Source organism: Megalops cyprinoides, chromosome 12 (assembly GCF_013368585.1).
Source record: "Megalops cyprinoides isolate fMegCyp1 chromosome 12, fMegCyp1.pri, whole genome shotgun sequence".
Classification (NCBI taxonomy): domain Eukaryota; kingdom Metazoa; phylum Chordata; class Actinopteri; order Elopiformes; family Megalopidae; genus Megalops; species Megalops cyprinoides.
Window position 1 is genome coordinate 30067715 of NC_050594.1, and position 23595 is coordinate 30091309.

The 23595-nt window shown below is 46.7% G+C and overlaps 1 protein-coding gene across 2 annotated transcripts; it reads left to right on the forward strand.

The window, feature by feature from the left end:
• The first annotated feature begins 176 nt into the window (after positions 1-176).
• On the forward strand, positions 177-22134 carry susd6 (sushi domain containing 6). 2 transcript variants are annotated; one of them, XM_036542208.1, is made up of 7 exons: positions 177-392; positions 5895-6054; positions 9343-9534; positions 19442-19636; positions 19942-20080; positions 20594-21006; positions 21451-22134. In XM_036542208.1, the coding sequence occupies exons 2-7, from the start codon at positions 5937-5939 to the stop codon at positions 21474-21476; spliced, it is 1083 nt and encodes a 360-aa protein (XP_036398101.1). In that variant the 5' UTR covers positions 177-392; positions 5895-5936; the 3' UTR covers positions 21477-22134. The 2 variants fall into 2 exon arrangements, with proteins under 2 accessions (XP_036398101.1, XP_036398102.1); XM_036542209.1 differs by lacking the exon at positions 9343-9534.
• Positions 22135-23595: the final 1461 nt, after the last annotated feature.

Here is a 23595-nt window from a genome sequence, read left to right on the forward strand (position 1 = left end):
GAGAGCGTATGGGATGCCTGCTACGTGTAAAAATGTAAACGCAAATATAAACGGTAGCTGCAAGTCACCCTTGGTTATGACCTCTGGGTTCGAAGGTAACGTCAAGCGCTACAAACCACATCTTGAACACGCCCTTAGTTGTCATGGATACGGAGCCAGAGCGAGGCGGCCGAATGGGGAACATCAAATGCGAGGGTGTCCGTTTCCGCTATTGCTCTTTGCCTGGGATCCTGGAGGCTTTGCATTTGAACGTGGGGTAGGAGAACGGAGCTCGTCTGTTTCTGAAGAACGAACCCGGGGTTGATATCAGCTTCTCATTTGTTCTGTCAATCGGGGTACATGTCGCGGGAGTGAGTAAGAAAAGGGGGACCCTGAAGCTGGTCGTTGCGTTGGTAAGTGCTTGTGTTCTACTCGCTAGTCAGCTAGCTAGCGTAACCTAATGAACCAGCTAGCCAGCTAGCTATTCTTCTGTGTGTGATTGTTTTTGTTCCTGCTCAGTCGAAGGGCCTGTTTTCTTCCACCAACACTGCTAAATGTTAGCTAGCTGGAGCCACATTATGTTGGCTTTTAGGACCTTGATTTGTAGTCTGATTACATACTTTGTTGGCCAACGAGAACGCCATTTAGATATTAGCATGTACGCGGAAGTATTTCTTTTAATTATACTTAGCCATTTAAGTTAGCTAGCTGCTTAGGGCCATATTAGCTATCATGTCTGATCGCAGCTCGCAAGCAACGATCCAAAAGACAACCCACTCTGTCGTGCTGGTTTAACTGCTTTAGCATAATTCTTTACTTTCCAGCCAGCTTTGTTAACATAATGTTAGTCAGCTAGACTAGACGTGCTCGCTAACGAGTTACAGTACTACAATCCTTTGTTCCTTTCGTACAGAACTGGAGAGAACATAGCAAACGTTAGCTAGTCTGTCCATAAGCTTTTGTTATCTTGATACCAATTGTTAACCATCAGATATAATTCTGTCAAATTATTTGTGTGCCTTAAAGTGAAGCTTATTATTAGATAACGTTAATTGGATAGCTAGTCTATCTAGCTCGAACACCGTCATGGCTGAACTAGCTAGCTAGCAAAATCGCTTTGTTGGTGTTTGTGTAACGTTAGCTCATTTAGCAATGTAGTAAGCCAATTAGTCACCTAATTCAGTAATTTTACCTATCTTAATTAGGCTTAGGTGCCTAGGTGTAGCTTCTGGATAAGGATAATCAGAAATAATACCGTAAATAAGCAGATTAAGTGAGAATGTGAGTTAGCTGGGTAAGTTAACATTTTCCAAAATTTGTGTGGCTGGCTAGCTAACGTCAGCAGTGTCACAACACGAGAAATATGTACGTTGCGTTGTTCTAGCTAGCTAGCAAGCAAATGCAGTTATCATTTTAAGATCGGAACCGTTCAGCCGCTGGTTCGGAAGATCAACCCCGAGTGCGATCCGAACCACGGATCCCAAAATGTCATACGACAGTTAGCCAGCCAGCTAATGCATGGATCGTCCGTTGAAAATATGTTTTATTCTTTCAAACAAATTTTATGAATGTAAATATTTAATTTGTCTTGCCAATGAAAACCCACAGGGGTGTCTTGAAGGAGCTGACAAGTCAATTAGACACCTTACTGTTCAAGTGTTCAAGTGCGATCAGAGGGCTATGGCTATATGTGGTTGTCTTATTTGTGAATTATGGAGGCGTTCTGGCACCCAAGGGTTGTAATTTATGATTTTCAAATATAAATTATGTAATTTTGTTTATAGTTGGGTGCGTCCTCCGAAAGAAGTACTCTCTTGTTTTCGTGTAAAGAATATTGTGCAATGATGAACAGTACCTGGCGTTTTACGGCTCATCTGATTACACTCCTTTGCCAGTAGTGGTTGTCAGAAGCGGGCTGTTAAGCCTAAAGCAAGAACGATGAGGAGAGTAGGTGGGGGATTGTGCAGGGTGCACTGGTCAGCGGGAGGACAGCTTCAGGCCCTCTTTTAAGTTTAAAGGGATCCATGTGAATCTAGTTCCTTGAGAAGATTTCTTTCACATTCATGCGTGCTAGCACCTCAATGACTTTTCTCTGTAAAACCAAGAGGGGTCCTCTGCGGGGGGCAAATGTGCCTTAATATGGTGCGACAAAGGACTTTTCTTAAGAGCTTGGTGGAGCCCTCTACCTCATGACAATTCTATACTGATCTGGCTTCTCACAAACCTTAGGGCATTAGCTCAGGCCTGTCAGATAGCAAACTTAATGGCTGTTCCCTGTCAAAATGAGTGCTTCTGTTTTGAGCCACAGCCTTGCTTTTTCTCCGTCCCCCATTCAGGTGTGGGAATACCAGCTTTCTGGCCATTGCTGCTGAGTGTGTTTTCATTTTTGGCCCTGCTGCAATATTTCAGGGGGTGACACCAAGTGCCTGTTTTCTCCTTTGCACCCAGAGTTCTTTGAGGCAGGCCATTTATGGCTTGGTGGCATTTTGGGTTCTTATCAGAATGCTTTTTACTCGCATTGCCCTCTCTTGTAAGGCTATGATCGAATGGCTAACTGTCAGCAATGATGTTTTCAAATCCAACAGTGTTCTCTCCTCCTCCCACCAAGGAGGTGTTCATCGCCTGTTGTTATTCTAGTGCTGGGTGTTGAACACCTCCTCTGGAAAGAACTCAAACATTGATCCAACCTGGGGTTAAACTACATGCACATTGAAACAGCAATAAGCTCTCACTTCAAATAAGGTAGCAAAGTATAGATGGATAGCTAGGAAGTTATCAAAATGATCCAGAACACCATTCCGATATACTGCTGGTGAGTTAGCCTCCTAGCTGTATATTGCAGCTAGCTAGTTGGCTGTCCTAGCTACCTACCTGGCTGCTCTCCAGTGGTGTGTCTCCAATATTGTCTCCAAGGAACGCTGCCTTGACCTTGTAGCATGAATCACGACCTAGACTGGAAGCTATGCATTTACTAGATCTATGATTGATCGGAAAAATACTGGCAAATGGGCCATAAACAGTTCTCTTCTTGCAAATGGATGCTGTACATACTGATTGTACCAGCAATGAGTAAGGATTACACCAAGCATATAGTTAGGCCTGATGTGTGCCTGGTGAGCAAGGTTAGACTGGTGATTGGTGTTTCAGGCCCACTCGGATGCATCAGTATGTATTCATCTGGTAAATATGCATCGGTGTGTATATATATATGCATTTATCCATTCTTATGTGAGTCAATAAATTGCCTCTTTTTTGGAAAAACGCAGCGTATAATGCAAGTTCAGGGTGGTTTTATAGCTCCAGAGCTGGTAGACATTACAAGCGAGACAAAAACACCTCAATCTCATTATATTCTTAGTTTTTCTTGCATGTAGCTGTAGCTTCATACTAGGATCATATCAAAGCATTTTATCTTATTGGTGTCTCGCCTCTGCATAATCCTAGCCCCTGTTCTTCCCTCTTCCCTGCAGCTGGCCCCAGTTGAATGATGGCATTTCAGCTGTTTGGTCGTTATTTAACGTGTCTGCAGTGGCGTGGCTCCCCGGCCCGTCACCTCTCAGCCAGGATCCAGAATGCATTCTGTTCGCAGAGTGCAAATGTGGCTGCTTAGCACTGTTTCAGGGGGAAGGCCACCCTGTTTTGAATATTGCCCACGACAGCAGCCTCTTGGCAGAGGTAGCTGGCAGATGCTCTCCCTGCCCTTTACAGAGGGGTGAAAAAGGTGAGATGGTTCTGACCCGCTGCACCGAGCAGGGCCTGACTCTCCACTGTCTTACCCCCCCGGTTCAGACCAGATGGTTAAGCAGTGTGTGATGGGTACTTGTTTGTTTATGCAGGCATCATTCTCAATGACACGCGCCAGACTGGCTGTGTGCCTCTCAAGTCTGTGCGTGTGTGTGCGTGCGTGCGTGCATGCGTGTGGACTAACTCTTACTCAGCTCTCTCTTGTGCTTTGAGTCTGTTCCTCGACATTAACTGCCTCATTTTTAGGGAAGACCGACTAATTCTTTGTCGGTAACACACTGTTCTTGTCAGTTGCAGTTTGAAATTCATCCTCCAGTATATTTAATTCTTATCATTTTGTGGAATTATTTAAAAGGTGATTAAAAGTCAATTTAAAATATTTCATTCTGTCACTCAGTCATTGTCATTGTTATCCCTCCTGCTTCCATTTCTGTTCTTTGTTCTCCACCGAAGGGAAGGAAGCCAGAGAGGATACTTTCTCTGACATCTCCTGCAATCACAATCAAATGAAATATTGTTAGCATTTACATTTACATTTACATTTATTCATTTGGCAGACGCTTTTATCCAAAGCGACTTACATAGGTTACAGTTCTTTACAATCTTATCCATTTATACAGCTGGATATTTACTGAGGCAACTGTGGGTTAAGTACCTTGCCCAAGGGTACAGCAACAGTGTCCCAGCGGGGTTTGAACCGGCAACCTTTCGGTTACAAGTCCTGCTCCTTAACCACTATGCTACACTGCTGCCCAGCATTCATTAGCCCATAATGTTTGAAATCCATTTTTAAAGGTATTTAACACATTTTGGCAGCAAGGAAGAAGAGTGTGTTTGCTTTTGTTATGCCTATCATACTCTGATCTCAGTGACCATTTCATATTATGCTGAATAAAGCTTATGAGTAATCAAACATGGAATTTTCGTAGTAAATCTCTAGGGTCTCTGCTCCATATGAAAGCTTCTCCAGTGCAGGTCTGCGCGTGTGGGAAAGCCATTTGCGCTACGCTTCTGTAACATGTGCGCTGCGTTTTTTTTCGGCTCGATGGTGCCATTTGCGGTGAACCAGCAACCAAATTAATTTTTGGATGCTTCCTCTGTTATTATATTCCCCAGAGTTAGCGGAACGGGCTATCGCCATCACGCCGATGCCGAAGAATTTAAATTGCTTACTTTGTAGGCAGGCGACTGCACCTGGATCTCATTATCATGTAATTACCCTGTGCTGTGGATTTGGAGGCGAGGCTGGCGCGACGCATCGCAGTCATTACGGAGAGACGGGGGTAGACGCAGGCACGCAGCCCCCCGTCGGGAGCGACGGGGGTCAGAGGGGGATGCGAGTAAAAGTGATTTTTATTGCAAATGTTTCCTGTCAATTTTCACCAGCCAGTCGTCGGAAACGTTCGTTCCCTCGGAGTTTGTGGGAAAGCACAGGCGAAAACACCATGGCTCTGTTGCTGCTGTTCAGTCGCTTATAGGTGTGGTCGACGGTGTCTGGGACAGTGCCTCGTATCAGTAATGACTCATGGTACATGACGTTTTTTCTTTTTTAAACATCCGGTTTTCTAAATGATGTTGTTGCCTGGCAATACAGATAATATTACTTATCCCTTTCTAGCGCAAAATTCAGTAATTCAGCCAGTTTAAAATAATTGCCCACGCACAAACCACATCTCAAAATACTGTAATAAGCAGCCACCTGCATAATCGTGTTTGTTTTTTTTTTTTCTTCAGTTCAGTGTAAAACAGCTGATGCATGTTGCAGAAATTTTCAGCATCACTTTTCAAACTAAAGGGGCGTATGCACTGTTACCAGCAGAGTCTGTTCCATTTCAGTTCTGACAGTGCAGAGAATGAATTTAAATTCAGTTCATGAAATGAAATTTAGAAAAAAAAATTCTGAATCGACTGAATTGAAACAAAACTGACCCTGGCTCTGCTTGCTGGGTCCTCACTCCTGTTAGAAAGGAGGCGTGGACAAGGGACATGTGATTGCCTGACGTGGCCGTCTTAACCTCAAGGCAGCATAAGGAAACGCAGTTGGCTTTTAGATGGGCTGGTGTCTGCTGGGGCCAGAGATGCACAGCTCAGCATTGCTGAGTTAAACAAGCCGTTTGTGCCCAAGCGGAAGGGAGTGTCACTGGCTGATAGCGTTCTCTCACCCCCCTCAGGTTCGGCCCTGGAGGATTCCCTCTCTGCAGCTGGAATAAAAGATGTGCAATGGAATGGTAGCGTCAGAAAGCAAAGCCTCGGGCCCCGCCTCTCCTGCTGACAGCCTGCCCCTGTGCCTGCTGCTCCTGCTGGCCACGCTCTCCACGGGACACGCTTCAGGTAAGAGACGTCCTCTCCCCGGAGAGGGAGCCCGCTATCATGCAGTGTGCGGCTATTTTAAATTTCACTCTCGCATTCTTCCAGCGGTCGCAGCTTGGAAGGCCACGTTCTGTCAGGCACCCGCACTTTCTCAGGACGTGATCACAAGGCCTCGTTTGTTCATTCTGCTCTTGAGAAAAGCCATCCGTGGAATGCTTCTGTTTCACGGGAAGCTTTTGACAATCCTCCAGAAACCGAGCAGCTGCCCCCCCCACACCGCAAACATATGGCTTGTGTTTGAGTCGAAGCAGGATGCAATTCGCTCTGCTTGAGACCGCGGGTCAGAGTAGAGCGTAGGAGAGCAGAGCATATCCCTGCATCTCGAAGTGTTTAATGAGAAGCTCTCAGCCACGCCGCTTTGCACGCAGTATTTTGAGCGTTCATTGAGTTTGAGGCAGCATGGCTGGACATTGCTACCTCTCTCCCCTGCCAAACTGAGGACACGCAGTTGTACGAGTATGGCTGGTGAGTCAGCGAGGCTCATGGGAGCAGAGAGGCACAGTGTTGCACTTCGTCTCTGAGCAAGTCTGATCAGGGGAAAAGGAGCGTGGGCTGGAAGAGGCAGCTCCATCAGTGGGCTCTGCATGTGCCGGGAAAGCTGCCAGGCTGTTACCGAGTGTGACATGTGTCTATGTATGTGAGAGTAAGGCACAGACCACGTACGTGTACATTGCATTACATTACATCATTGTCATTTAGCAGCCACTCTAATCCAGAGCGATTTATATAGGTTACAGTTTTTACATGTTTCCATTTATACAGCTGGATACTTACTGAGGCAATTCTGGGTTCAGTACCTTGCACAAGGGTACAACAGCAGTGCCCCAGCGGGGAGTCCAACCAGCAACCTTTTGGTTGGACCCTTGATCCTTGGCACTATGCCACGCTGCTGCTCTAGTGTGGCATAGCAATAAACACACGTTGCGGTGATGCCGCTCCAGCCAGAGAGTGGCTCTGCTGTAGCAGCGATCAGAGGGAACTTCCACATAGCAGCATTGTAGATCACATCTGCGTCTTTGCAGAACAGCTTTTGCTTTGCTGACTTTCGATGTGCCAGGATGCATTTGCGCCGGTGAAGTCGATTCGCACGCGCTGCGGGCACGTCCACTGTCTCTGCACGCGCTTACATAGGAAACGAAGTGGTGAAGAACATCGGAGAGCGAACAACAGGATGTGGGTTGCAGTCATTTGCTGCGCATTGAAGGGCCAAAATAATGAGTCAGATGTTTCAGCCATTATAGCTGCTGCAACCTTGGACTATGTCAGAAGCTGTTATTGGGAAATATTCTGGCCTGAAAATATTTAGGCGGCAGTGCCAACCTGGAAATCTCATCATGTTGGGCTGCTGGGTGCTGAACTTTATTTTGTACGCTCTGTTGTAAGCTGGTATTCTATTCATGATCAGAAATTCTATATATTTTTTAATACAAAAAAGCCTGGATAAATGAGATCAAGTCAGATGCTCATAAGATTAATACAGTTTAAATATTTTTACATTTGAATATACTTAAACATGAAGTACAGCATAAATATTTTGTATTGTGATGTGCATTGTGGACGAAATGACAGAATACACAGAATCTTGCTAATTACTGTAATCGCATAAGATTTGTTGTGGTTTGCAGGGTTGTGCTGAGTGGAAATTTTCTTTTAGTATCTGAAACCAAATTAAATGTCTGTCTGCCGGATCTGTGCTTCAGTGACCTCTGTTTTCAGAACAAGGAGGGGAAGTGGATAATTTCAACAGGGACACAGTGGTATATTCATTAAACCAAAAGAGGATTTTAGATGTTCTTGACAGACACTAATTGTCTACAGGCGGTCTCCATGCACCTTGAGAGTAGTGAAGTTTAATTTTATCTTCATTGGAAAGAAATGGTTAAGTAGACTGTTCAGCTGCAGGTGGGCTCAACCACAGTGAGCCATTTATTTTGATCAGGCGTCAGGTAACAATGCTGCTTCATCGTATCTTTTGGATTAAACTATTTGAGGTTTATCTAAATCTTTTTGATTTTTTTTACAAAAAATGTTTTAACTTGTTCAAAATGAATTTGGGTACACAATTTTTTTAAATTCAGAAAATTGATTTTAGATGGATCAGATATTGTTTGGCTACAGGTTAAACACCTTGAATCCAATCATGTGAATTATCAGCTAAAGGTCAATGATTTATCAAATGATTTTATCTGCAAAATGACAGGTGTGGTGTCTAGGAAAAGCTGCCTTTGCAACAGTTTTTATTCATCAGAATAGTCTGGAATGTGATATATTGGGCATTGCTAACTAGTTATATCATCAAAGAGCCTTTAGCTATTTACCTGTCTTTATTTTGCCATTGATGTCAACAGAAATGCCTTTCTGTTTCCATGTTTTCCCAGTTCAGATTAGGAAATATTACTGCACAGGGATGTGGGATGGGAAGCCTTTTCTTTAGTGCTTAGAAGTTCATTTCTGAATTGTCAACTTTACTTAACTGTTTAGTAGGATGTGTTAGTTGTCTGTCAGCTTGCTGTTTTATGCAAACATGAACAAGAGTTTCAGTTTTAATTTAATTTAGTTAATTTGTAACTTCTCATGCCATATACACATTGGAATGCTGAAGTCAGCAGACATTATTTTTATAGGGATTTATCATCCGTAATCATGTGAGGCTAGTCTGGACTTTCCACCTTTGAAGGCAGGGGTTTGTAATCCTGTCCCTCGGCAAGGTCCCTCTGTGAATCACTTCCTTTCAGCGGTGGGAACAGACCTTCTCTGGGTACATTTTTAGTGCTTAAGTTCAGCTTGGATTGTGTTTGGGTTTTCACAAACTCTGGGTTGGTCGTGAAGTGTTAACGTTATGTCTTAATTTACCTTCTGTCTTTTTTTCCTAATCTGCTAAGTAGGTCCCAACAGCTAAGATATCACATTTGCTCCTCAGGCTGATTGATCATTTTGGCTGGGGACTATAGCAGGTTTTCACAAGCCCTCATGCTGTCCAAAACTCCATCCAGCTTCAAAGCCTGAGAACAGTCTAGCCGTGTGGTGCTTGCCTAAGAATAGACCAGTCTTGGACAGCTACGTTGTGTCTGCAGGATAAAAGCTATTCTTTTCACTGCCTTGTCCATAAGCATTCACTCCACAAGTACGAAAAGCTTGTTACATTACATTAAAGGAAGGCTCTGTTGTGTTATGCGCTGTAGGTTTGCCTGCTTTGTCATCGGGAACATGTGAAAGCGCGGCTAACGGTGGTCTTCTCTCTGCCTGCAGCATGCCCGAGGCCGACCGGCGTGCAGCACAGCTGGGTCAACCTGACCGAGACCAGCCGGGGCTCCTACCCCCCGGGCACGGTGCTGCAGTACAGCTGCGACCCGGGCTTCATGCTGGATGGGCCCAGCACCATCACCTGCACCGGCTTGGGACGCTGGTCATCTGACCCGCCCCACTGCATACGGGCTGATGGTGAGCCCAAAAACCGCTGCTGTCCTGCCCAGAGGCACACAGCCTTGGTCCTGGAGGGTGAAGACTCCAGTGTTTTGAGCATTGTCACTCTTGCTCCCCTAATTTGTACCAATGAAACGTGTTTCTCATTTTAACATTTTAATTGCGATCACGCTGATAACATTCTCTGTAGTCACAGTTCCCAGGAATGTTTGAGGTTGGAGACCACTGTTTTAGCATGTCTCTCAAATCCAGAGCTTATCATGCACTCACAGCTGTTGATGATTCTGTTGGTTCTGTTCAAACTGGTTAGTAAGCAGTTTAGGGGGTCTAAACCTGTAATCTCTGCGTCCCCTAAGGACAAATGAATATATCTCCCTGCTGTGCACAGTTTACTTCAAGCAAATCCCATGAAATGGTAGTTTATATTCCAACAAGTGGACGTCCCAGCAGACAATTACTATGTAAAGTGTGTATGAAGAAGAAAACAGGTTTAAATATGCACAGTGGTGACCGCAGCTTTCCTGTGTGTGATTGGCAGTCTGTCGGCTGCCCTTTCGAGCCTGAGAACGGTGGATACACCTGCCACCCGTCCCCCTGCCACCGGCTCACGCAGGGCACTGTGATAGAGTACTTCTGTGATGAGGGCTACGTGCTGAAGGGGGACTACAAATACCTCACCTGTCAGAACGGGGAGTGGGACTCCCCCATGCAGATCAGCTGCTACCTAGAAGCAGACCCAATTCAGTCACCCATGCAGTCACTTAACCACCTAAAGCAGCTATTGCGTCATTGAGAAACCACAGAGTCTGCACCCCAAATTGCTGTACTCAGTGGGCCCAAGTGGTAATCCTTTGGGACAATTTAAAAAGCACTCGATATCCCAAAGGAGGTCACTCTCACGGCAGACAGGACTGGAGGCAGGGGATTATTTTTGCTAACAGAGTCTATTTATAAGCTTTTCTCTTGTTTCTGGTTGTTTTTGACTCGCTGTGATGGCGGCACTCTCCCCCACCGCCAGTCCTTTGTGACACACTTAACGGTTTCAGTGGGCACAGGCTGTCTGGCACTTCATTGAACCCTGAAATTGTGTGCTAAACTCTGGCCACATGTAGCACTGAAGTGCTGGCGGAGGTGGGAATGCATTCTCAGGTCACTTGATGTCTGAGGGCAGACGTGCAGTCAGTGGGCGGATGTGACTTTGTTCCTCTGTACAAAGTGTACTGCTGTGAGACAAACATTTCGATATGGCTTGTGAAATCTTTCATTTAGACCCGACTAAGGTTTAACAAATCTTAGAGTTGCGAATGAGGGAGTATTGACTTTTTTTTTTTCATCAACATTCTTAGCATGCGTCTACTGTCTGTCTCACTTGCTCTCTCGATCGTATATATAAAAATAATAATGTGTGTGTATGTGCATGTATTTACACATACCCTGAAAGCCATCGAAAACAACAGAAGATTGCAGTTTTCGGTTTTAATACGTACTATTTGCCCGTGAGAATATATTTAAAGATTATTAATAAAATTAACTGGTAGGAAATGAAATTAATCAGCCTTAAAATTCGCCTCTCAGTTGAGCATTTGTAGCACACCTTTAGGGCCTCTTTACAGCCTCTTTGATATTCTAGCGAAGGCAAATTTTGTGTTTGAGCAATTTAGTAATTTAGCAATACACAGCTACTAGTGGTCTGCATTTTTGGACTTTTCTGCTATGGAACTTTGTGCATATGTTGGATTGGTGTGTTAGTGGGTGTTTAGAGAACAGACTGCACAAATACAGGTACAGTTGTGCTTTACAAGGTCACTTCACTCTGACAATGACTACCTGTAACCGCTGAGGGCCGGGTTCTTAATGTGAGAGCGTTAGACTACAAGAGTATAACAGTAAACAGAGCAAATAAATGCTGCAGGGCTTATCTCTTATTTAAATGCCAGGCTGATAGCTAGTCAGAAAGCAGAAGTGCTTTCTGCCCTTTGAGTCTTACATGAATATTCTTTGTCAGGGCTCTCCTGGAGAAGGGGACAGAGCAGCTGAGATGAGTATCGCAGTGGGAAATCCTGACCTGCTCAGATGTGCTGCTGTTTAGCACCGACTCCTCATGTCACTTACGCTGTTCCTACTCCACTCTGAGAGCACAGCTCCCAGTTACCCGGGCTTACAGAGGGGAGCCACGGCACCGAAAACCAAAACCACGAATGATCCACCGTTTTAATTGTTTATTGATCTCTTAAACCAGCAAAACCCATTTAACATCAAAAAAGGAGGCTGGCTAGACAGCTTACAAAGTTTTTTTTTTTTTTTTGTTTTTTTTTTAATTTAATGATGCATGATTACATGATTACAATTCAAGGCAGTAGCACAGGTGGTCCGCACCTGAGTATTTGTAGTGGACCGAAGTCGTTTTGGCTTATGCAGACAACCATCGCAGTCATAGAATGGATTGAGCAGTACTTTGATCTGTTGATGCTCTCGCTCCAATGCGCTGGGTACATGCTGTACTCTAACACCTATGTTCTAGTATTCCACTTTACACTGTGTCATGGTCGCCCTGTTGCCCTGCCATATGAATTCCCCCTGAGCTTGCCTCTGAAAAACAATTCGCAGAGCACTCGGTGTTAAGCTGGCTAAAAATAAGAGGGGGGGGACGACAGCGTCATTCTACAGAGTAGAGAGTTTTCCTGTCTGAAAGTAGCCATAAACTTAAAGCCGAAACCGTCTTCCTCACAAACAGCTGAGAGATGCTGCATGATGCAAACCAATGCCATGTCAGGGAATTGTATGATTTCACAGAGAAAATACCAAAGGTTAACAAACGCAAGTTTGTATGCAGGGTTTCTACTTCAGTTGCCCTGTGTGTTCTCTCTGCTTTGGCCCATTACATAAATCATGCGTCGTACAGCAGCTTTGAGGCTGCGCATATTGGTGAGGCAGGTGAGGGATAATGCTCTCAAAACAAGATGTTATTTCAGTTTGGTAAAAATTACATTTCACACAAAGGAGTCAAGCTGTTCCGCTGTTTGTGCTCATATTTTTTTACGACTGGTAGTTTTCCAGCTCGTGTAAAATGAGGTGCAGCTGCCTTAATTGGTCTTCATTGGGGAACTTCAGAATTCATCAAGGAAAGGGGGAAATGGCAGCCCTTCATAATATGGGAGGAAATGATGGGGAAAATTCCTCAGATTGTGAAGTAGGTAGTGTTATCATAGGAGAATATACAGTGTCCCATCATTAGGTTCTGCAGTGTTCTGATTAATAAGCCTTTATGTGATTAACTACTTCCAGATCTGTGGCCAAGATTGATGCATGAAGTCTTTGTAAAGCTGTCTTTTGCAGAAAAAACACTTCATCACTCAAACAATCAGTTTTTATCTGAGCGAGAGCTAGAGAAACAGAAATGACACTTTTTGCTGATTATTGGGTCGTAACTCATTTTTGTTCTGCTAGTATAATTTAATGAGCACACGCTCACACAACATCCACCCACATTCAGAAGGAAAGAGTGCAAATACATTTGACTGCAGGAACAGCATATACTCCATGTAATGATAATAACGAAGTTAAAACGATATAATAAAACAATGCGTCTTATCCACGCTCGCGGCTGGGCCAGTACACAAATTGTTCATTGCACATCGTTCATCTAGTTCCAGTGCTGATAATTAACACTTGTGCGTGTTCAGAAGGTATTAATGAGTGACACAAGCTGTGTGTGTTTCATTAGCATTAGCATTAGCACTGGCCTGTCTGTGACAGTGAGCTGGGAGTGACAGGGCTGTGACGACCCTGGAACAAACAAGGCACTGAAAGGCCAGCTCGTCATGCCCCACCCCCCACACACGCACAGACACGGCTTCTCCACACTGCCTGTCAAACGCTTTCTCTCCGAGAAACACAACACCTCCATCCAGACCTCACGGGAAGTCCCCCACGGCATATGAAAACTCATGTTTCCCCTGGTTAATAACTCTACTCGGGTCGCATCGCTATGCATATTTAGTTACCACGGGCGAAACGCAGATCAGAAGGTGACCTGATGTATGGAAAGGCAGTCGCCTCTTCCACAGATCCAGCGGCTGTAGTAAACAACCAGGCTTTTGCCCTGGTGGCGAATCCGATGTCACAACACCAGGACGGGTCGGGATGAGATTGATCAAAAAGGAAGTATGACGCAACACACCGGCAACGATGCCCTAATTCGCTCTTGGAAAGTAAAACCGCGTATTCCGGCGGCATGGATTTTAAATAGAGCACCAGCGGGAGCACTTATAAAGGCAGCTTACACGACACCGGGCCAAGTCCACAGCTTACAATGTGGCAGCGCCGTCGCCATTGTTCTACAGAGTCCCTCTGGCAATGTCAGAGAATGCGTACGTCAGGGGGAGTTCCTCTCAGAGCCGCTTTAGAGCGCGGTAAGAGCTGTGCCGTTTCCTCTGCCTTTATTCTATTTGCGGGCATAAATTTTATATGGCGTTAACACCCGGTGGGTCACGGGGCTGTGGAGTCTTTTGTGTGTGAGGCCGGGGGACCCGTTGGGGTCTGACCCATTGTCCCAATAAAGTGAAAGAAAAGTATTCATGCATCACAGCTGTCTTTTTTTTGGGGGGGGGGAGTTCAGCACATGCCCATCTGTTCCTCTGAAGGCCGGCTGTAGGGGGCAAGAATGACAAAGGAGGGCTCCTCCCCACCCTCGTGTGGATTCGGACTAGCATGTGAGCGGGTGTCACTTTGAAAGCCGACGCGGGTGTCTCAGATGATCTTCCGTTCCCTTTCCGTGGATGCTTGGGGAGCTTGCTTTCCTTCAGCTGGAGTGAAGCGGGGAGGGTGTCCGAGGCGAGACGTTCCCGTCGGAGCCGCTCTGCGAAGGGTGTCTCAACCGCACGGCCTGTGCGCGCGGGAGGCTCTTTGAAGTTTAGGTTTCAGCGCCGTGGAGCGACGCTAAATGTGGAGGTGTTGGGTGTCTCTGAGTTGAGAGCAGCTGCCTGTTCGTAATGGCAGACAGGAGAACAGTCCTGGGGCTGAGATCTGTCTGTGTGAAAGCTGCGGGTGACGGACAGAGCTCCCGGGGCCTGCTGCTGCGGCACAGAAACCTGAACTGTAATGTCTGCCTGAAATCACGAATGTTTTGTCAGGACTTGCTGCGGTTCAGCAGCCAAGCATCAGCTTTCAATCTGCACAGACCCTGCTCTTAACAACACTGTCTCTCTCCCGTGCCATTTCCATTATGAACGCCTAGTCTCAACAAGGTTGTGTGTGTGTGTGTGTGTGTGTGTGTGTGTGTGTGTGTGAGGAGTAGCAGATGTTGCGGCTGAGGAGTAAAGATTAGGCCGCGTAATGAGCAGTAGGTCTGATAAGCTGACGGCCCAGCACACGTTTGATAAGCGTGGTTTCAGCACATCACAATAAAAGGGAAGGTCAGCGGTCAAAGAGGCTGCATGCTAAACTCATTCAGAGCGGCTCCCTCCCGCTGTGAGCTGGATGTACACAGTCACACACAGTGTTAAGCGCTCTGTAAGGAGCTTCACGGTTCGAGCAGCTTGCTGAAAAATCTTACGTAAATTTGTTTCCTTAATTACCCAAGTGGTTACTTCTGTGACGCAGAGACAGCGGAACTGCAAACCATTAAAGCCCAAGACTGCCCCTGCTTTAAATCTAAACACCAGTGTCACAATGCTTTCAGTTCCCTTTTTCCTCTTTAGCTTCAGTAGCAGGGTTTAGTACAGGGACGCTGGATACATCTTCATACATGTCTATTTTACTTGCAGGCTTCAATAGAACATCATTTGATTAGTGAAGGCATTGAAAGAAATTTAAAATATACTCTGGCTGTGTTCCTGTGTGTGACTTGCCTGACCTGCCCCAGTTCCCCTGTTCTGTCAGCATGTGCTGCCTTTGTTTATGCTCCCCGGTCTCCCTATTTTTAGGGTTTCATGTCATGCTTCCAGCTGTTTGCTCACAGAGGCCCTTTCGCATGAGGACGTTGACTTTCACCTCCGTGGAAAACCCAGCGCCACTCTAACAGCCAGCTGAGGGATCAGACGCTAAAGCGCTAATACCAAAACTAATCTAAGTAATGGGTGCGCGTTTTAAACCCCAGCCTCCGTTCAGCAGACACAGCACTGTTAATCAGTCAAGGAATTTACCCTTTACACACACACACACACATACATACATACATACACACACACACACACACACACACACACACACACACACACACACCAGGAGCTCTCCAGATTTTGTTACCCTGATAAAGAAGAGTTCGTGCACATGGCAGTCCATTCTTTGTCCCTGTTGATCTCCCAACAAAGGAGATGATTAGTGTAATTAATGTCTTACTGGAAACCCTATCCAATCCCGCTGCTAAGAATTGAAAGGCCAGCAGCATTCAGTGTGATTATAGCGAGAACGTAGATTTTACTTTGATTTACTGGTTACTTTGTGGCCCAGGCTAAAAGCCATCCTGAGGCACATGCTACAGCTCCCTGCGGTGCGTTAGCCTCCTCTCCAGCCTTGCAGAGAAACCATAGCCAGCTTGCGCAGTGTGAGCAGCGCACTCTCGCAGCACTAAATCATAATCGTCAAAAAAAATCGTACTGTGTGTCCTAGGCTTAAATCCCAGCCCCTCGGTGGCCGGCGTCACTCGCTGCCTTTCGCTGTCAAAACGACAGCTTGACTCTGAAATCCTGCGGATTAGAGAAGACGGGAGCCAAAAAAACGCATACGGACCAGCAGCCAGAAAAACGGACAGCGAAGCGGCGGCGGTGTCCCGCGGGTCTGCGGCGCTGTAAGGCCTGCTCCAGCCCGCCCGCTTTATCAGATGGTGTTCGGTCTGTCCCCCTTGGTGTCAGTGAGGTGTACTGTCTGACCTGTCCTGATAATGGGGCGAGTGAGACAGTAAGGCCTTTCTCGCTCTCTCTCTCTCTCCGCTGAGGGTGAGTCAGTCCCTGTTTGTGTTGCCTGGCTTGGTGTGGCTGCGGAACGGTCGTGACGTTGTTGTGAAGCTGACCCGGTTGTTTTCCCCTCTCCTGCATTCCCGGTGTAGCCGCTCGCTTATTGTCCGCGCGGTCTGGTGCGCGGAGCTGTGCCATCCTGTCGGCGTCACCGCGTGCGTTTGCGTGTGTCGCAACACGCACGTGCCCTCCCCTCCACGGTGTGAAGCTCGGCTCGCCTGGCCCACGCCTCAGGGCCTCCGTACTGTCTTGACTTGTCTGTGTGGGCTGTTTCGTCACCCTCGTTCGAGAGCGGGTCAATCCACCTTTATATGGGGAAGGAGGCCTTGCCGGATCACCACTCCCTTCCCCTGTTACCGGGACTACATTGATGTTATGCCTCGCTGGTGTCAGGAGGGAAAGGATGAGCTCAGTCTGATAAAATGGGCTGATAGGAGCGGCCCTTAGCCAGCAGCACAGTGGTTATGTCCATAGTCTCTCTTGCTTCCTTTCTTTGATGTAATCGCTGTGTAGTAGTGGGATATTGCTGAGCTGCATGTTTAATATTTAATCTGTGTCTGTCGTATGGCTTTAACCGTGACAAATGTATCATTAGTAGAAAATGACTTCACCCATGAATCAGTATGTTCTGTTGCCCTTTCGGTCTTTAATTAAACACAGCCAAACAGAAATGCTGTTAAATGCTGTAAAAAAAAAATCTGATTTCTAAATGACCAAGCTCTGAAGCTGGAGCGAGTCTGGCACTGATGACTAAATGCATGCAAGCCGTGCAGGACCCACGATACAGCTGAGATAAGCAGACACTGGCTTTTTGTGCAGAAACTCCCGTGCAGAGTGGAACATTTCGAGCCTTTCATTAGTTTGTTGAGACATGCAGTTGCTCTCTGGTTACTCTTGAGAAACAATAGTCCTCCCCATCACTGCTAGAAGAGACAGCAGAGAAACTATTTGTGGGCTCAGCCTGCCAGAATTTCCGTTCTAACGATTCACAACATCTCTCATCTCAAGAGGCGTGTTTCCAAACAGAATCCAGGTGGTGCATGAACCTGTTCTTTTTTTGATGTCTGCTCAGATTGGTTCTATGCTATGTGGTTATGTCCTCAAATTATTTATACCTTTTCCCCCATTTCCACGTTTTTGAACCTTGGTAAAATATTTATTGTTGCAATCATGACGTAAAGGTAATAGTTTTCAACAGATTTTTGGAGCCTATGGACAGCTCTGTAGCCGTAGCTTAAAGCAAGGTGAAAACATCAACAAAAAAGACCTTGGTCCTCGTCCCTGTCTTGTGATCTGAAGTCATACATTTCCACTTAATGCTGCTCCCAAGGCACCCTTAAAGACAGACTCCATCTCTTCCATTAGAAGTGCCCACTGTAGGATCAAAGCCCAACATCACTGCATCAAAACACTGGCACCTTTGTTCTGCGGTCGATTGCGGAGTCGGTTTATGGAGTTTGATCACTGAGGTCTGCTCTGCATAAAAGGCGGTGACCTTCAGGCTTTAACTCATTGACAAAGCCCCAGTCAAATCTGCGGAAGAGCCTTTAATGTCGGGGCCCGAGTTTTCACGGAGCCCGGCGCTTGTAATTTTCATTAAAGGCAAAGACAGAGTGCTGTGAGCCTCCTCTTATTCAGTAGCCCTGCCTCCCTCACGCCATGAATTAGGGCGCATTAAAACATCAATCTTAGTAATGACCCAAGACTACTTAGCGCAGCCTTGCCGTGGCATGCTGCTCTGGCCTGCAGCCAGAGATTTTGAGGCCTTTCGCATGCCTGAAAATGGCCCGGCGTAGCTCAGCGAATGTACAGTGTCCCTTTTTGCGATGAAGCGGTCGGGCAACGCCGCATCTGCGAAAGAGATGAAGCGGTTACATGGCAGAACGCAGTGCCTTTTTCCCATTTTCTCGTCAGCAGCAGTGCAGTAGAAACCAACACTTCGGCTAGATGGTTGGGTAGGGCTGTGACTGAAGATAACTGGTTTGTGCCTCTGTTGCTTTATGGCGCTGTATGAGGACCGTCTACGGTGGGGGGGGGGAGAGTCTGTGCCAGCGCCTCCACAGCTGCTTCACTCCTGCTGAAGTGGGGGAAAAGTGAGAATGGGGTGTCTGCAGGTGGCGGAACATGGGGCGCTGCCGCCTACTGCATTGTTCCCTGTCAGCGTGGGACCAACGCATTATCGCACTCGGGAGGTTATGTGAGCTTGTGGATTAAAGCACAGCGAAATTACTCTCCCCGATCCATTCATTTACAAGACGTACGGACGTACTGTAATGGGACTCAAGGGTAGAGAGAATTAGCATCTCATTAGTTGTAATATGTGCCCAATGGCTTACTGCTCTTAGCATTTTTTAAACCAGCGCATAAAAACACAAGGCACATGGGCTGTGATTGTTCATTCCGCAATATGCTATTGATGCTTAGCATTCGATTGCAATACAAATAACTAACGAGCCTCTTTCAGATTAATTTCCCCAGAGAGCGCAGCATTAATTTCGGAGAGAACTGTGATGTGAATTGAGCAAAATTTCAAAGCGGGGGTTTCATTTGTCTTCTCTGACTCTAATGGCATATTGTTCCTGTTTCTTTACACCCCGGGTTGCGGGCGTTCCTCTGGGGAGAGTGCGTGGCCCACATATGGTTTTCGGCTCCACGGTTCCTGAGGAAACCAGGCCACCACCCTCTTTTTCCTGAGGAAGCGTTCTCCCTGTTCTGTTCTGACTGTACCCCTGCAGGCCCAGTGGCCCTTAAGAAGCAGGAAAACGTTCCACCAGCTGTGCAAAGTTTAAATCTTCTCAGGCTAGGTGTAAAGTCAGCCCCATTAAACTGTGAATTTTGGGTTTTAAATTACGATCCTTTGAACAAGCAGACGTTTTTTTTGCATACTGTTACTATGTGAAGTGTGTATGAAGAAGACAGCAGGTTTAAATATGCATGGTGGTGACCGCAGCTCTCCTGTGTGTGATTGGCAGTCTGTCGGCCGCCCTTCGAGCCTGAGAACGGTGGATACACCTGCCACCCGTCCCCCTGCCACCGGCTCACGCAGGGCACTGTGATAGAGTACTTCTGTGACGAGGGCTACGTACTGAAGGGGGACTACAAATACCTCACCTGTCAGAACGGGGAGTGGGACTCCCCCATGCAGATCAGCTGCCACCCCGGCCAAGGTTTGTACCCTACAATGACACTGTTGTCCTTAGGTAATGCCGGGTACTGAACTGAAAGCATGTATTGTTATAAGAATGTTTCTTAAATTGCAATGATACTAATTGTAGTAGAAGTAATAGAAATAGGCATTATGTATGGATTGAGGTTTCATTTAACATGAAACAAGAAGTCAGGGGTTGGACTTCCTGGGTGCCTGTAGGAAGTGAGGACTGTTGTGTTTCTGCTCAGTGGGTGTGGAGGTGTATGTGGACATGCATATGTATATGCTCTGCAGTAAGGGCTTGGCGCTCTCTCTCCCTCACAGAGAGGGACCCGCCCTCGCCCCTGGGCATGCCCACGCTCTCCATCGTGGCGTCCACCGCCAGCTCGGTGGCCCTCGTCCTCCTCCTGGTCGTCCTGTTTGTACTGCTGCAGCCCAAGCTCAAGACCTTCCATCACAGCAGGTGGGAAAGAGTCCTGAAAGGCATCGGCACATTACATTACGTTACATCACATGGATTTAGCAGACGCCCGTATCCAGAGCAATTTCCAGCAACAGAAGGGTGTCCATCCAACAGTGTCAGACCAGGCTAACAACACTCCCAGACCAGCGAGTGTATGCACTGTATAATTCAAGCAATACCACAAGTTAACTTGTGCTAATCTAACACCAGACAACCTGTCATGAAGTCATGAAGAACATACGCTACCAGATATCTAAATGTCATTAAATCACAATATCTATAACACATAGTAATACTACAAGTAAATAAGCAGCAAGCAATGCTAGTACAAGTACAAGGCATGTGCAGAATCACAGCTACACTGTCTCCCCAGCTGATTGTAAACCTGTAAGAGACTGCACAACTGTGTTATCGGGGTTATAGGGTTTCAGTGTAGTAGTGTGATGGCTAGTGAGGTCCGGCGAGGGCCCTCTCTCTCTCTCTCTGACCCATCCCTTCCCACGTGTCCCGCAGGCGGGAGCAGGGTGTGTCCGGCCAGCCCGTGTCCATCGTGGTGGAGGGGGTCCAGGTGTCCCTGCCCTCCTACGAGGAGGCGGTGTACGGCAGCGCGGGCGCCTCCGTGGCCCCGCCGGAGTCGCGCGTGCAGATCGTGCTGTCGGAGGGGCCGCAGCCGGAGGGAGCGGAGGCCCGGGGCCCAGGAGAGCCGGGCCCGGCCGAGCGCAGCCTCCCCTCCACCTCCTCCCAGTCTGAGACGGTGCTGGTTCACCAGATGCCCTCATCTTCCTCCTGCTCCTCTTCCTCCTCCTCCTCGTCCTGGGTCCCCGAGCAGCCCGGCGCCGCTGGACCTCGTCCGGTCCGGCAGGAGTCGTACAGCAGCGACGAGCACTGCCTGCTGTCCCTGGCCTCCGCAGAGGACCTGGCTGACGGTATGGCCCTGCCCACAACCTGCATAGCCGCTGTGCTAGCATTATATTCACACTATGCCTGTCTGTGTCTGTGTCTCTGTGTCTCTGTGTCTGTGTGTGCGCGCTCATGTGAGTGTGGGAGCACAGGGCTTTCCACAGATGAAATCGACACTGTCCATCTCTAGAACAGGCTTGCTGCTTTTATTGTTCTCTCTCAATTTAATGCATCTGGAAGAAACGAGGCTGAATTTTTAAATTATCCTCCAAGTGGATTTATGGCGTTTATACCGGACACCGATGGTTGCTCATCTTGGGATTTCCTCTGGAAAAATCAGTGGCGTGTTCTTTTCCTCCTTTGTCCGTTCCGTGTAATGGCATCCACATGTGCATTCCAAATAGGATTTGCACCATACATGTGCACAGGGGGTTAATGCCTTGTATTCCATCCTTGTTCTTCCCCTGCAGATATTCCCTTATTAAAGGAAGCCTGAGGCCTGCTTCAGCCGCCCTCCCTTGACCAAGCCCTCCTCATCGCCGCCACCTCCGCCACTGTCCCAGACCGTGGCACAAGAAGCCTTTCTCTGAACCACCCAGCTGCAGCAGCCACGAATGCAGGCGTGCCCCTTCACACAGACTGTCTCTCCACCACGAGGGCCGTTAAGAGGGTGTGGGCACAGTCATTCCCAGGCCAGCCCACCCCCCACCACAGAAGGGTGCCCTCACCCAACAGACATTGAGTGGATTCACATCGACGGTGTACATACGTTTGTGTATACTTACAAAGATTTTTCTATGTTTTCTTACAGTGTGTCCAGCGTCCCTTGATATGAGCTCTTTTAACCAGCATCTAAAACAAGACACGGAGTTGTTAGGAACACACAACCCACACAAGGTTTTTTTTCTGATACACAACAAATTTTTAAATCGTGATGCGCCTATAAATACGAAATATTGTGATTTTTTTTTTTTTCCTTAAATGTTTTGAGAGCTGAGGCTTCTATTCTCCTGCAGCACCTCCCTGCCCCCTTTTGTTGCATGTTCTGAGTATTTCTACGGAGCCGAGCGCTCCGAACACGCACAGCAGCACGCCATCAAAGATGCATGAGGCTTGCAGACCTCCACGTCTGCTGGAACCACTAGTCACATGCGCGCGCGCACACACACACACACACACACACACTGAGGCACACACACACACACACTGAGGCACACACACACACACACACACACACACACTGAGGCACAGCCTCGCAACCGGGGAACACATACACATTGCGTACAGGTATCTCTGTAACAAAGGTGTTACAGGGGTTTTTTCAGTTAGTAACTGTATCATGCTAACCATTGTTTTTATGGTTTTTTCAGCTGTGTATATTTACAGTCCCATCGTCTCGTGTGTTTGTTGGTGGTGGCAGTCAATGCCTTTTCCACAGTGAACGTGGCTGTATGTGGCCTGAGTCTCAGGCTGGTTAAATACCTACAACTGCAGACTGTATTCTCAGTGTGTTCGATTTGAGTTTTTTTTTTGTTTATGAGTTTCTGTTCTCTCCCCCATTGTTTTTATCGTTTTCCTGTTTAGTTTTCTCACATCAGTGGCATTTATTAGTATGTCAGGCAGCTGTCTGTCTGTCTCAAGCAAGAGAGGAGGACGGAGCCTTAAAAACGGGGTTGGGGGACGCCCTCTAAATACTGCACCCCAAGCGAGTGGAAGATAGTACTGTTGCCACAATATCAGCCGGAATGACTTGCTCACTAAGCATGCCTAAGTGTGTTGCTCTTGCTTAACCACCAGTTTAATCATTTGATAGCATTATTCAGAGATTGGTTTTGATATGCATTAGGTCTTAGGATGAAAGGCAGTTCACCTTAATTAGTAGTAAATCGAGGTGGTGGAACATCATCTCAGTCCTCAAATGCCACAGTTTCTTTTTTTTGCCACATCTCAGATACTAAGCTTTGTGGCAATTTATTTCATTGATTGCAGGAAGGACAAGATTATTTCTGTCATATCCTTCTCTTTTGTGCACCTGGTTGCACGCAAATGTGTGAGAGAGTGCAAATGCATCGAGTAATTTATTCTCATTTCAGAGTAATCATAGTCATGTTTGCCTTTGAAACACTTGATTTGTGCATGTTTGTCCAGCTCTTTGGTTTGAGGTGAGCTAGGTGAATGGAGAGGGCAATTACATGTGTTACACGTAGGGCAGTTTCTCAGGTAGGGCAGTGCAAAGGAGGGTCAGCTTGTTGGACATATTTCCTTTATTAAGTCATTAATTTGTGTCAAGCCATCTCTGATCTTTTATAAGGCAAATGTATGATATTGCCTTAAGATTGTGTTGGGGGTTTTTTTGGGTTGTTTTTTTCTTTAAACATCACCTTCTTGTTCACAGACCCATTTCTGACATTCTGACAGACTGTTTCACAAGATGAAGTCATGAACATATATCCACTATGTTATCACATGGCCTTACATTTCTATGCATAAGCCTGGTCTCTAATGTGGGATATTTTTTTTTTTCCCCAAACAGCAGAACATTTATAGAATATTCACTTTATTCCCCAGACTTTTCCAAATGACATTGATAATGTCTTTTCAGAAATATAGACCTA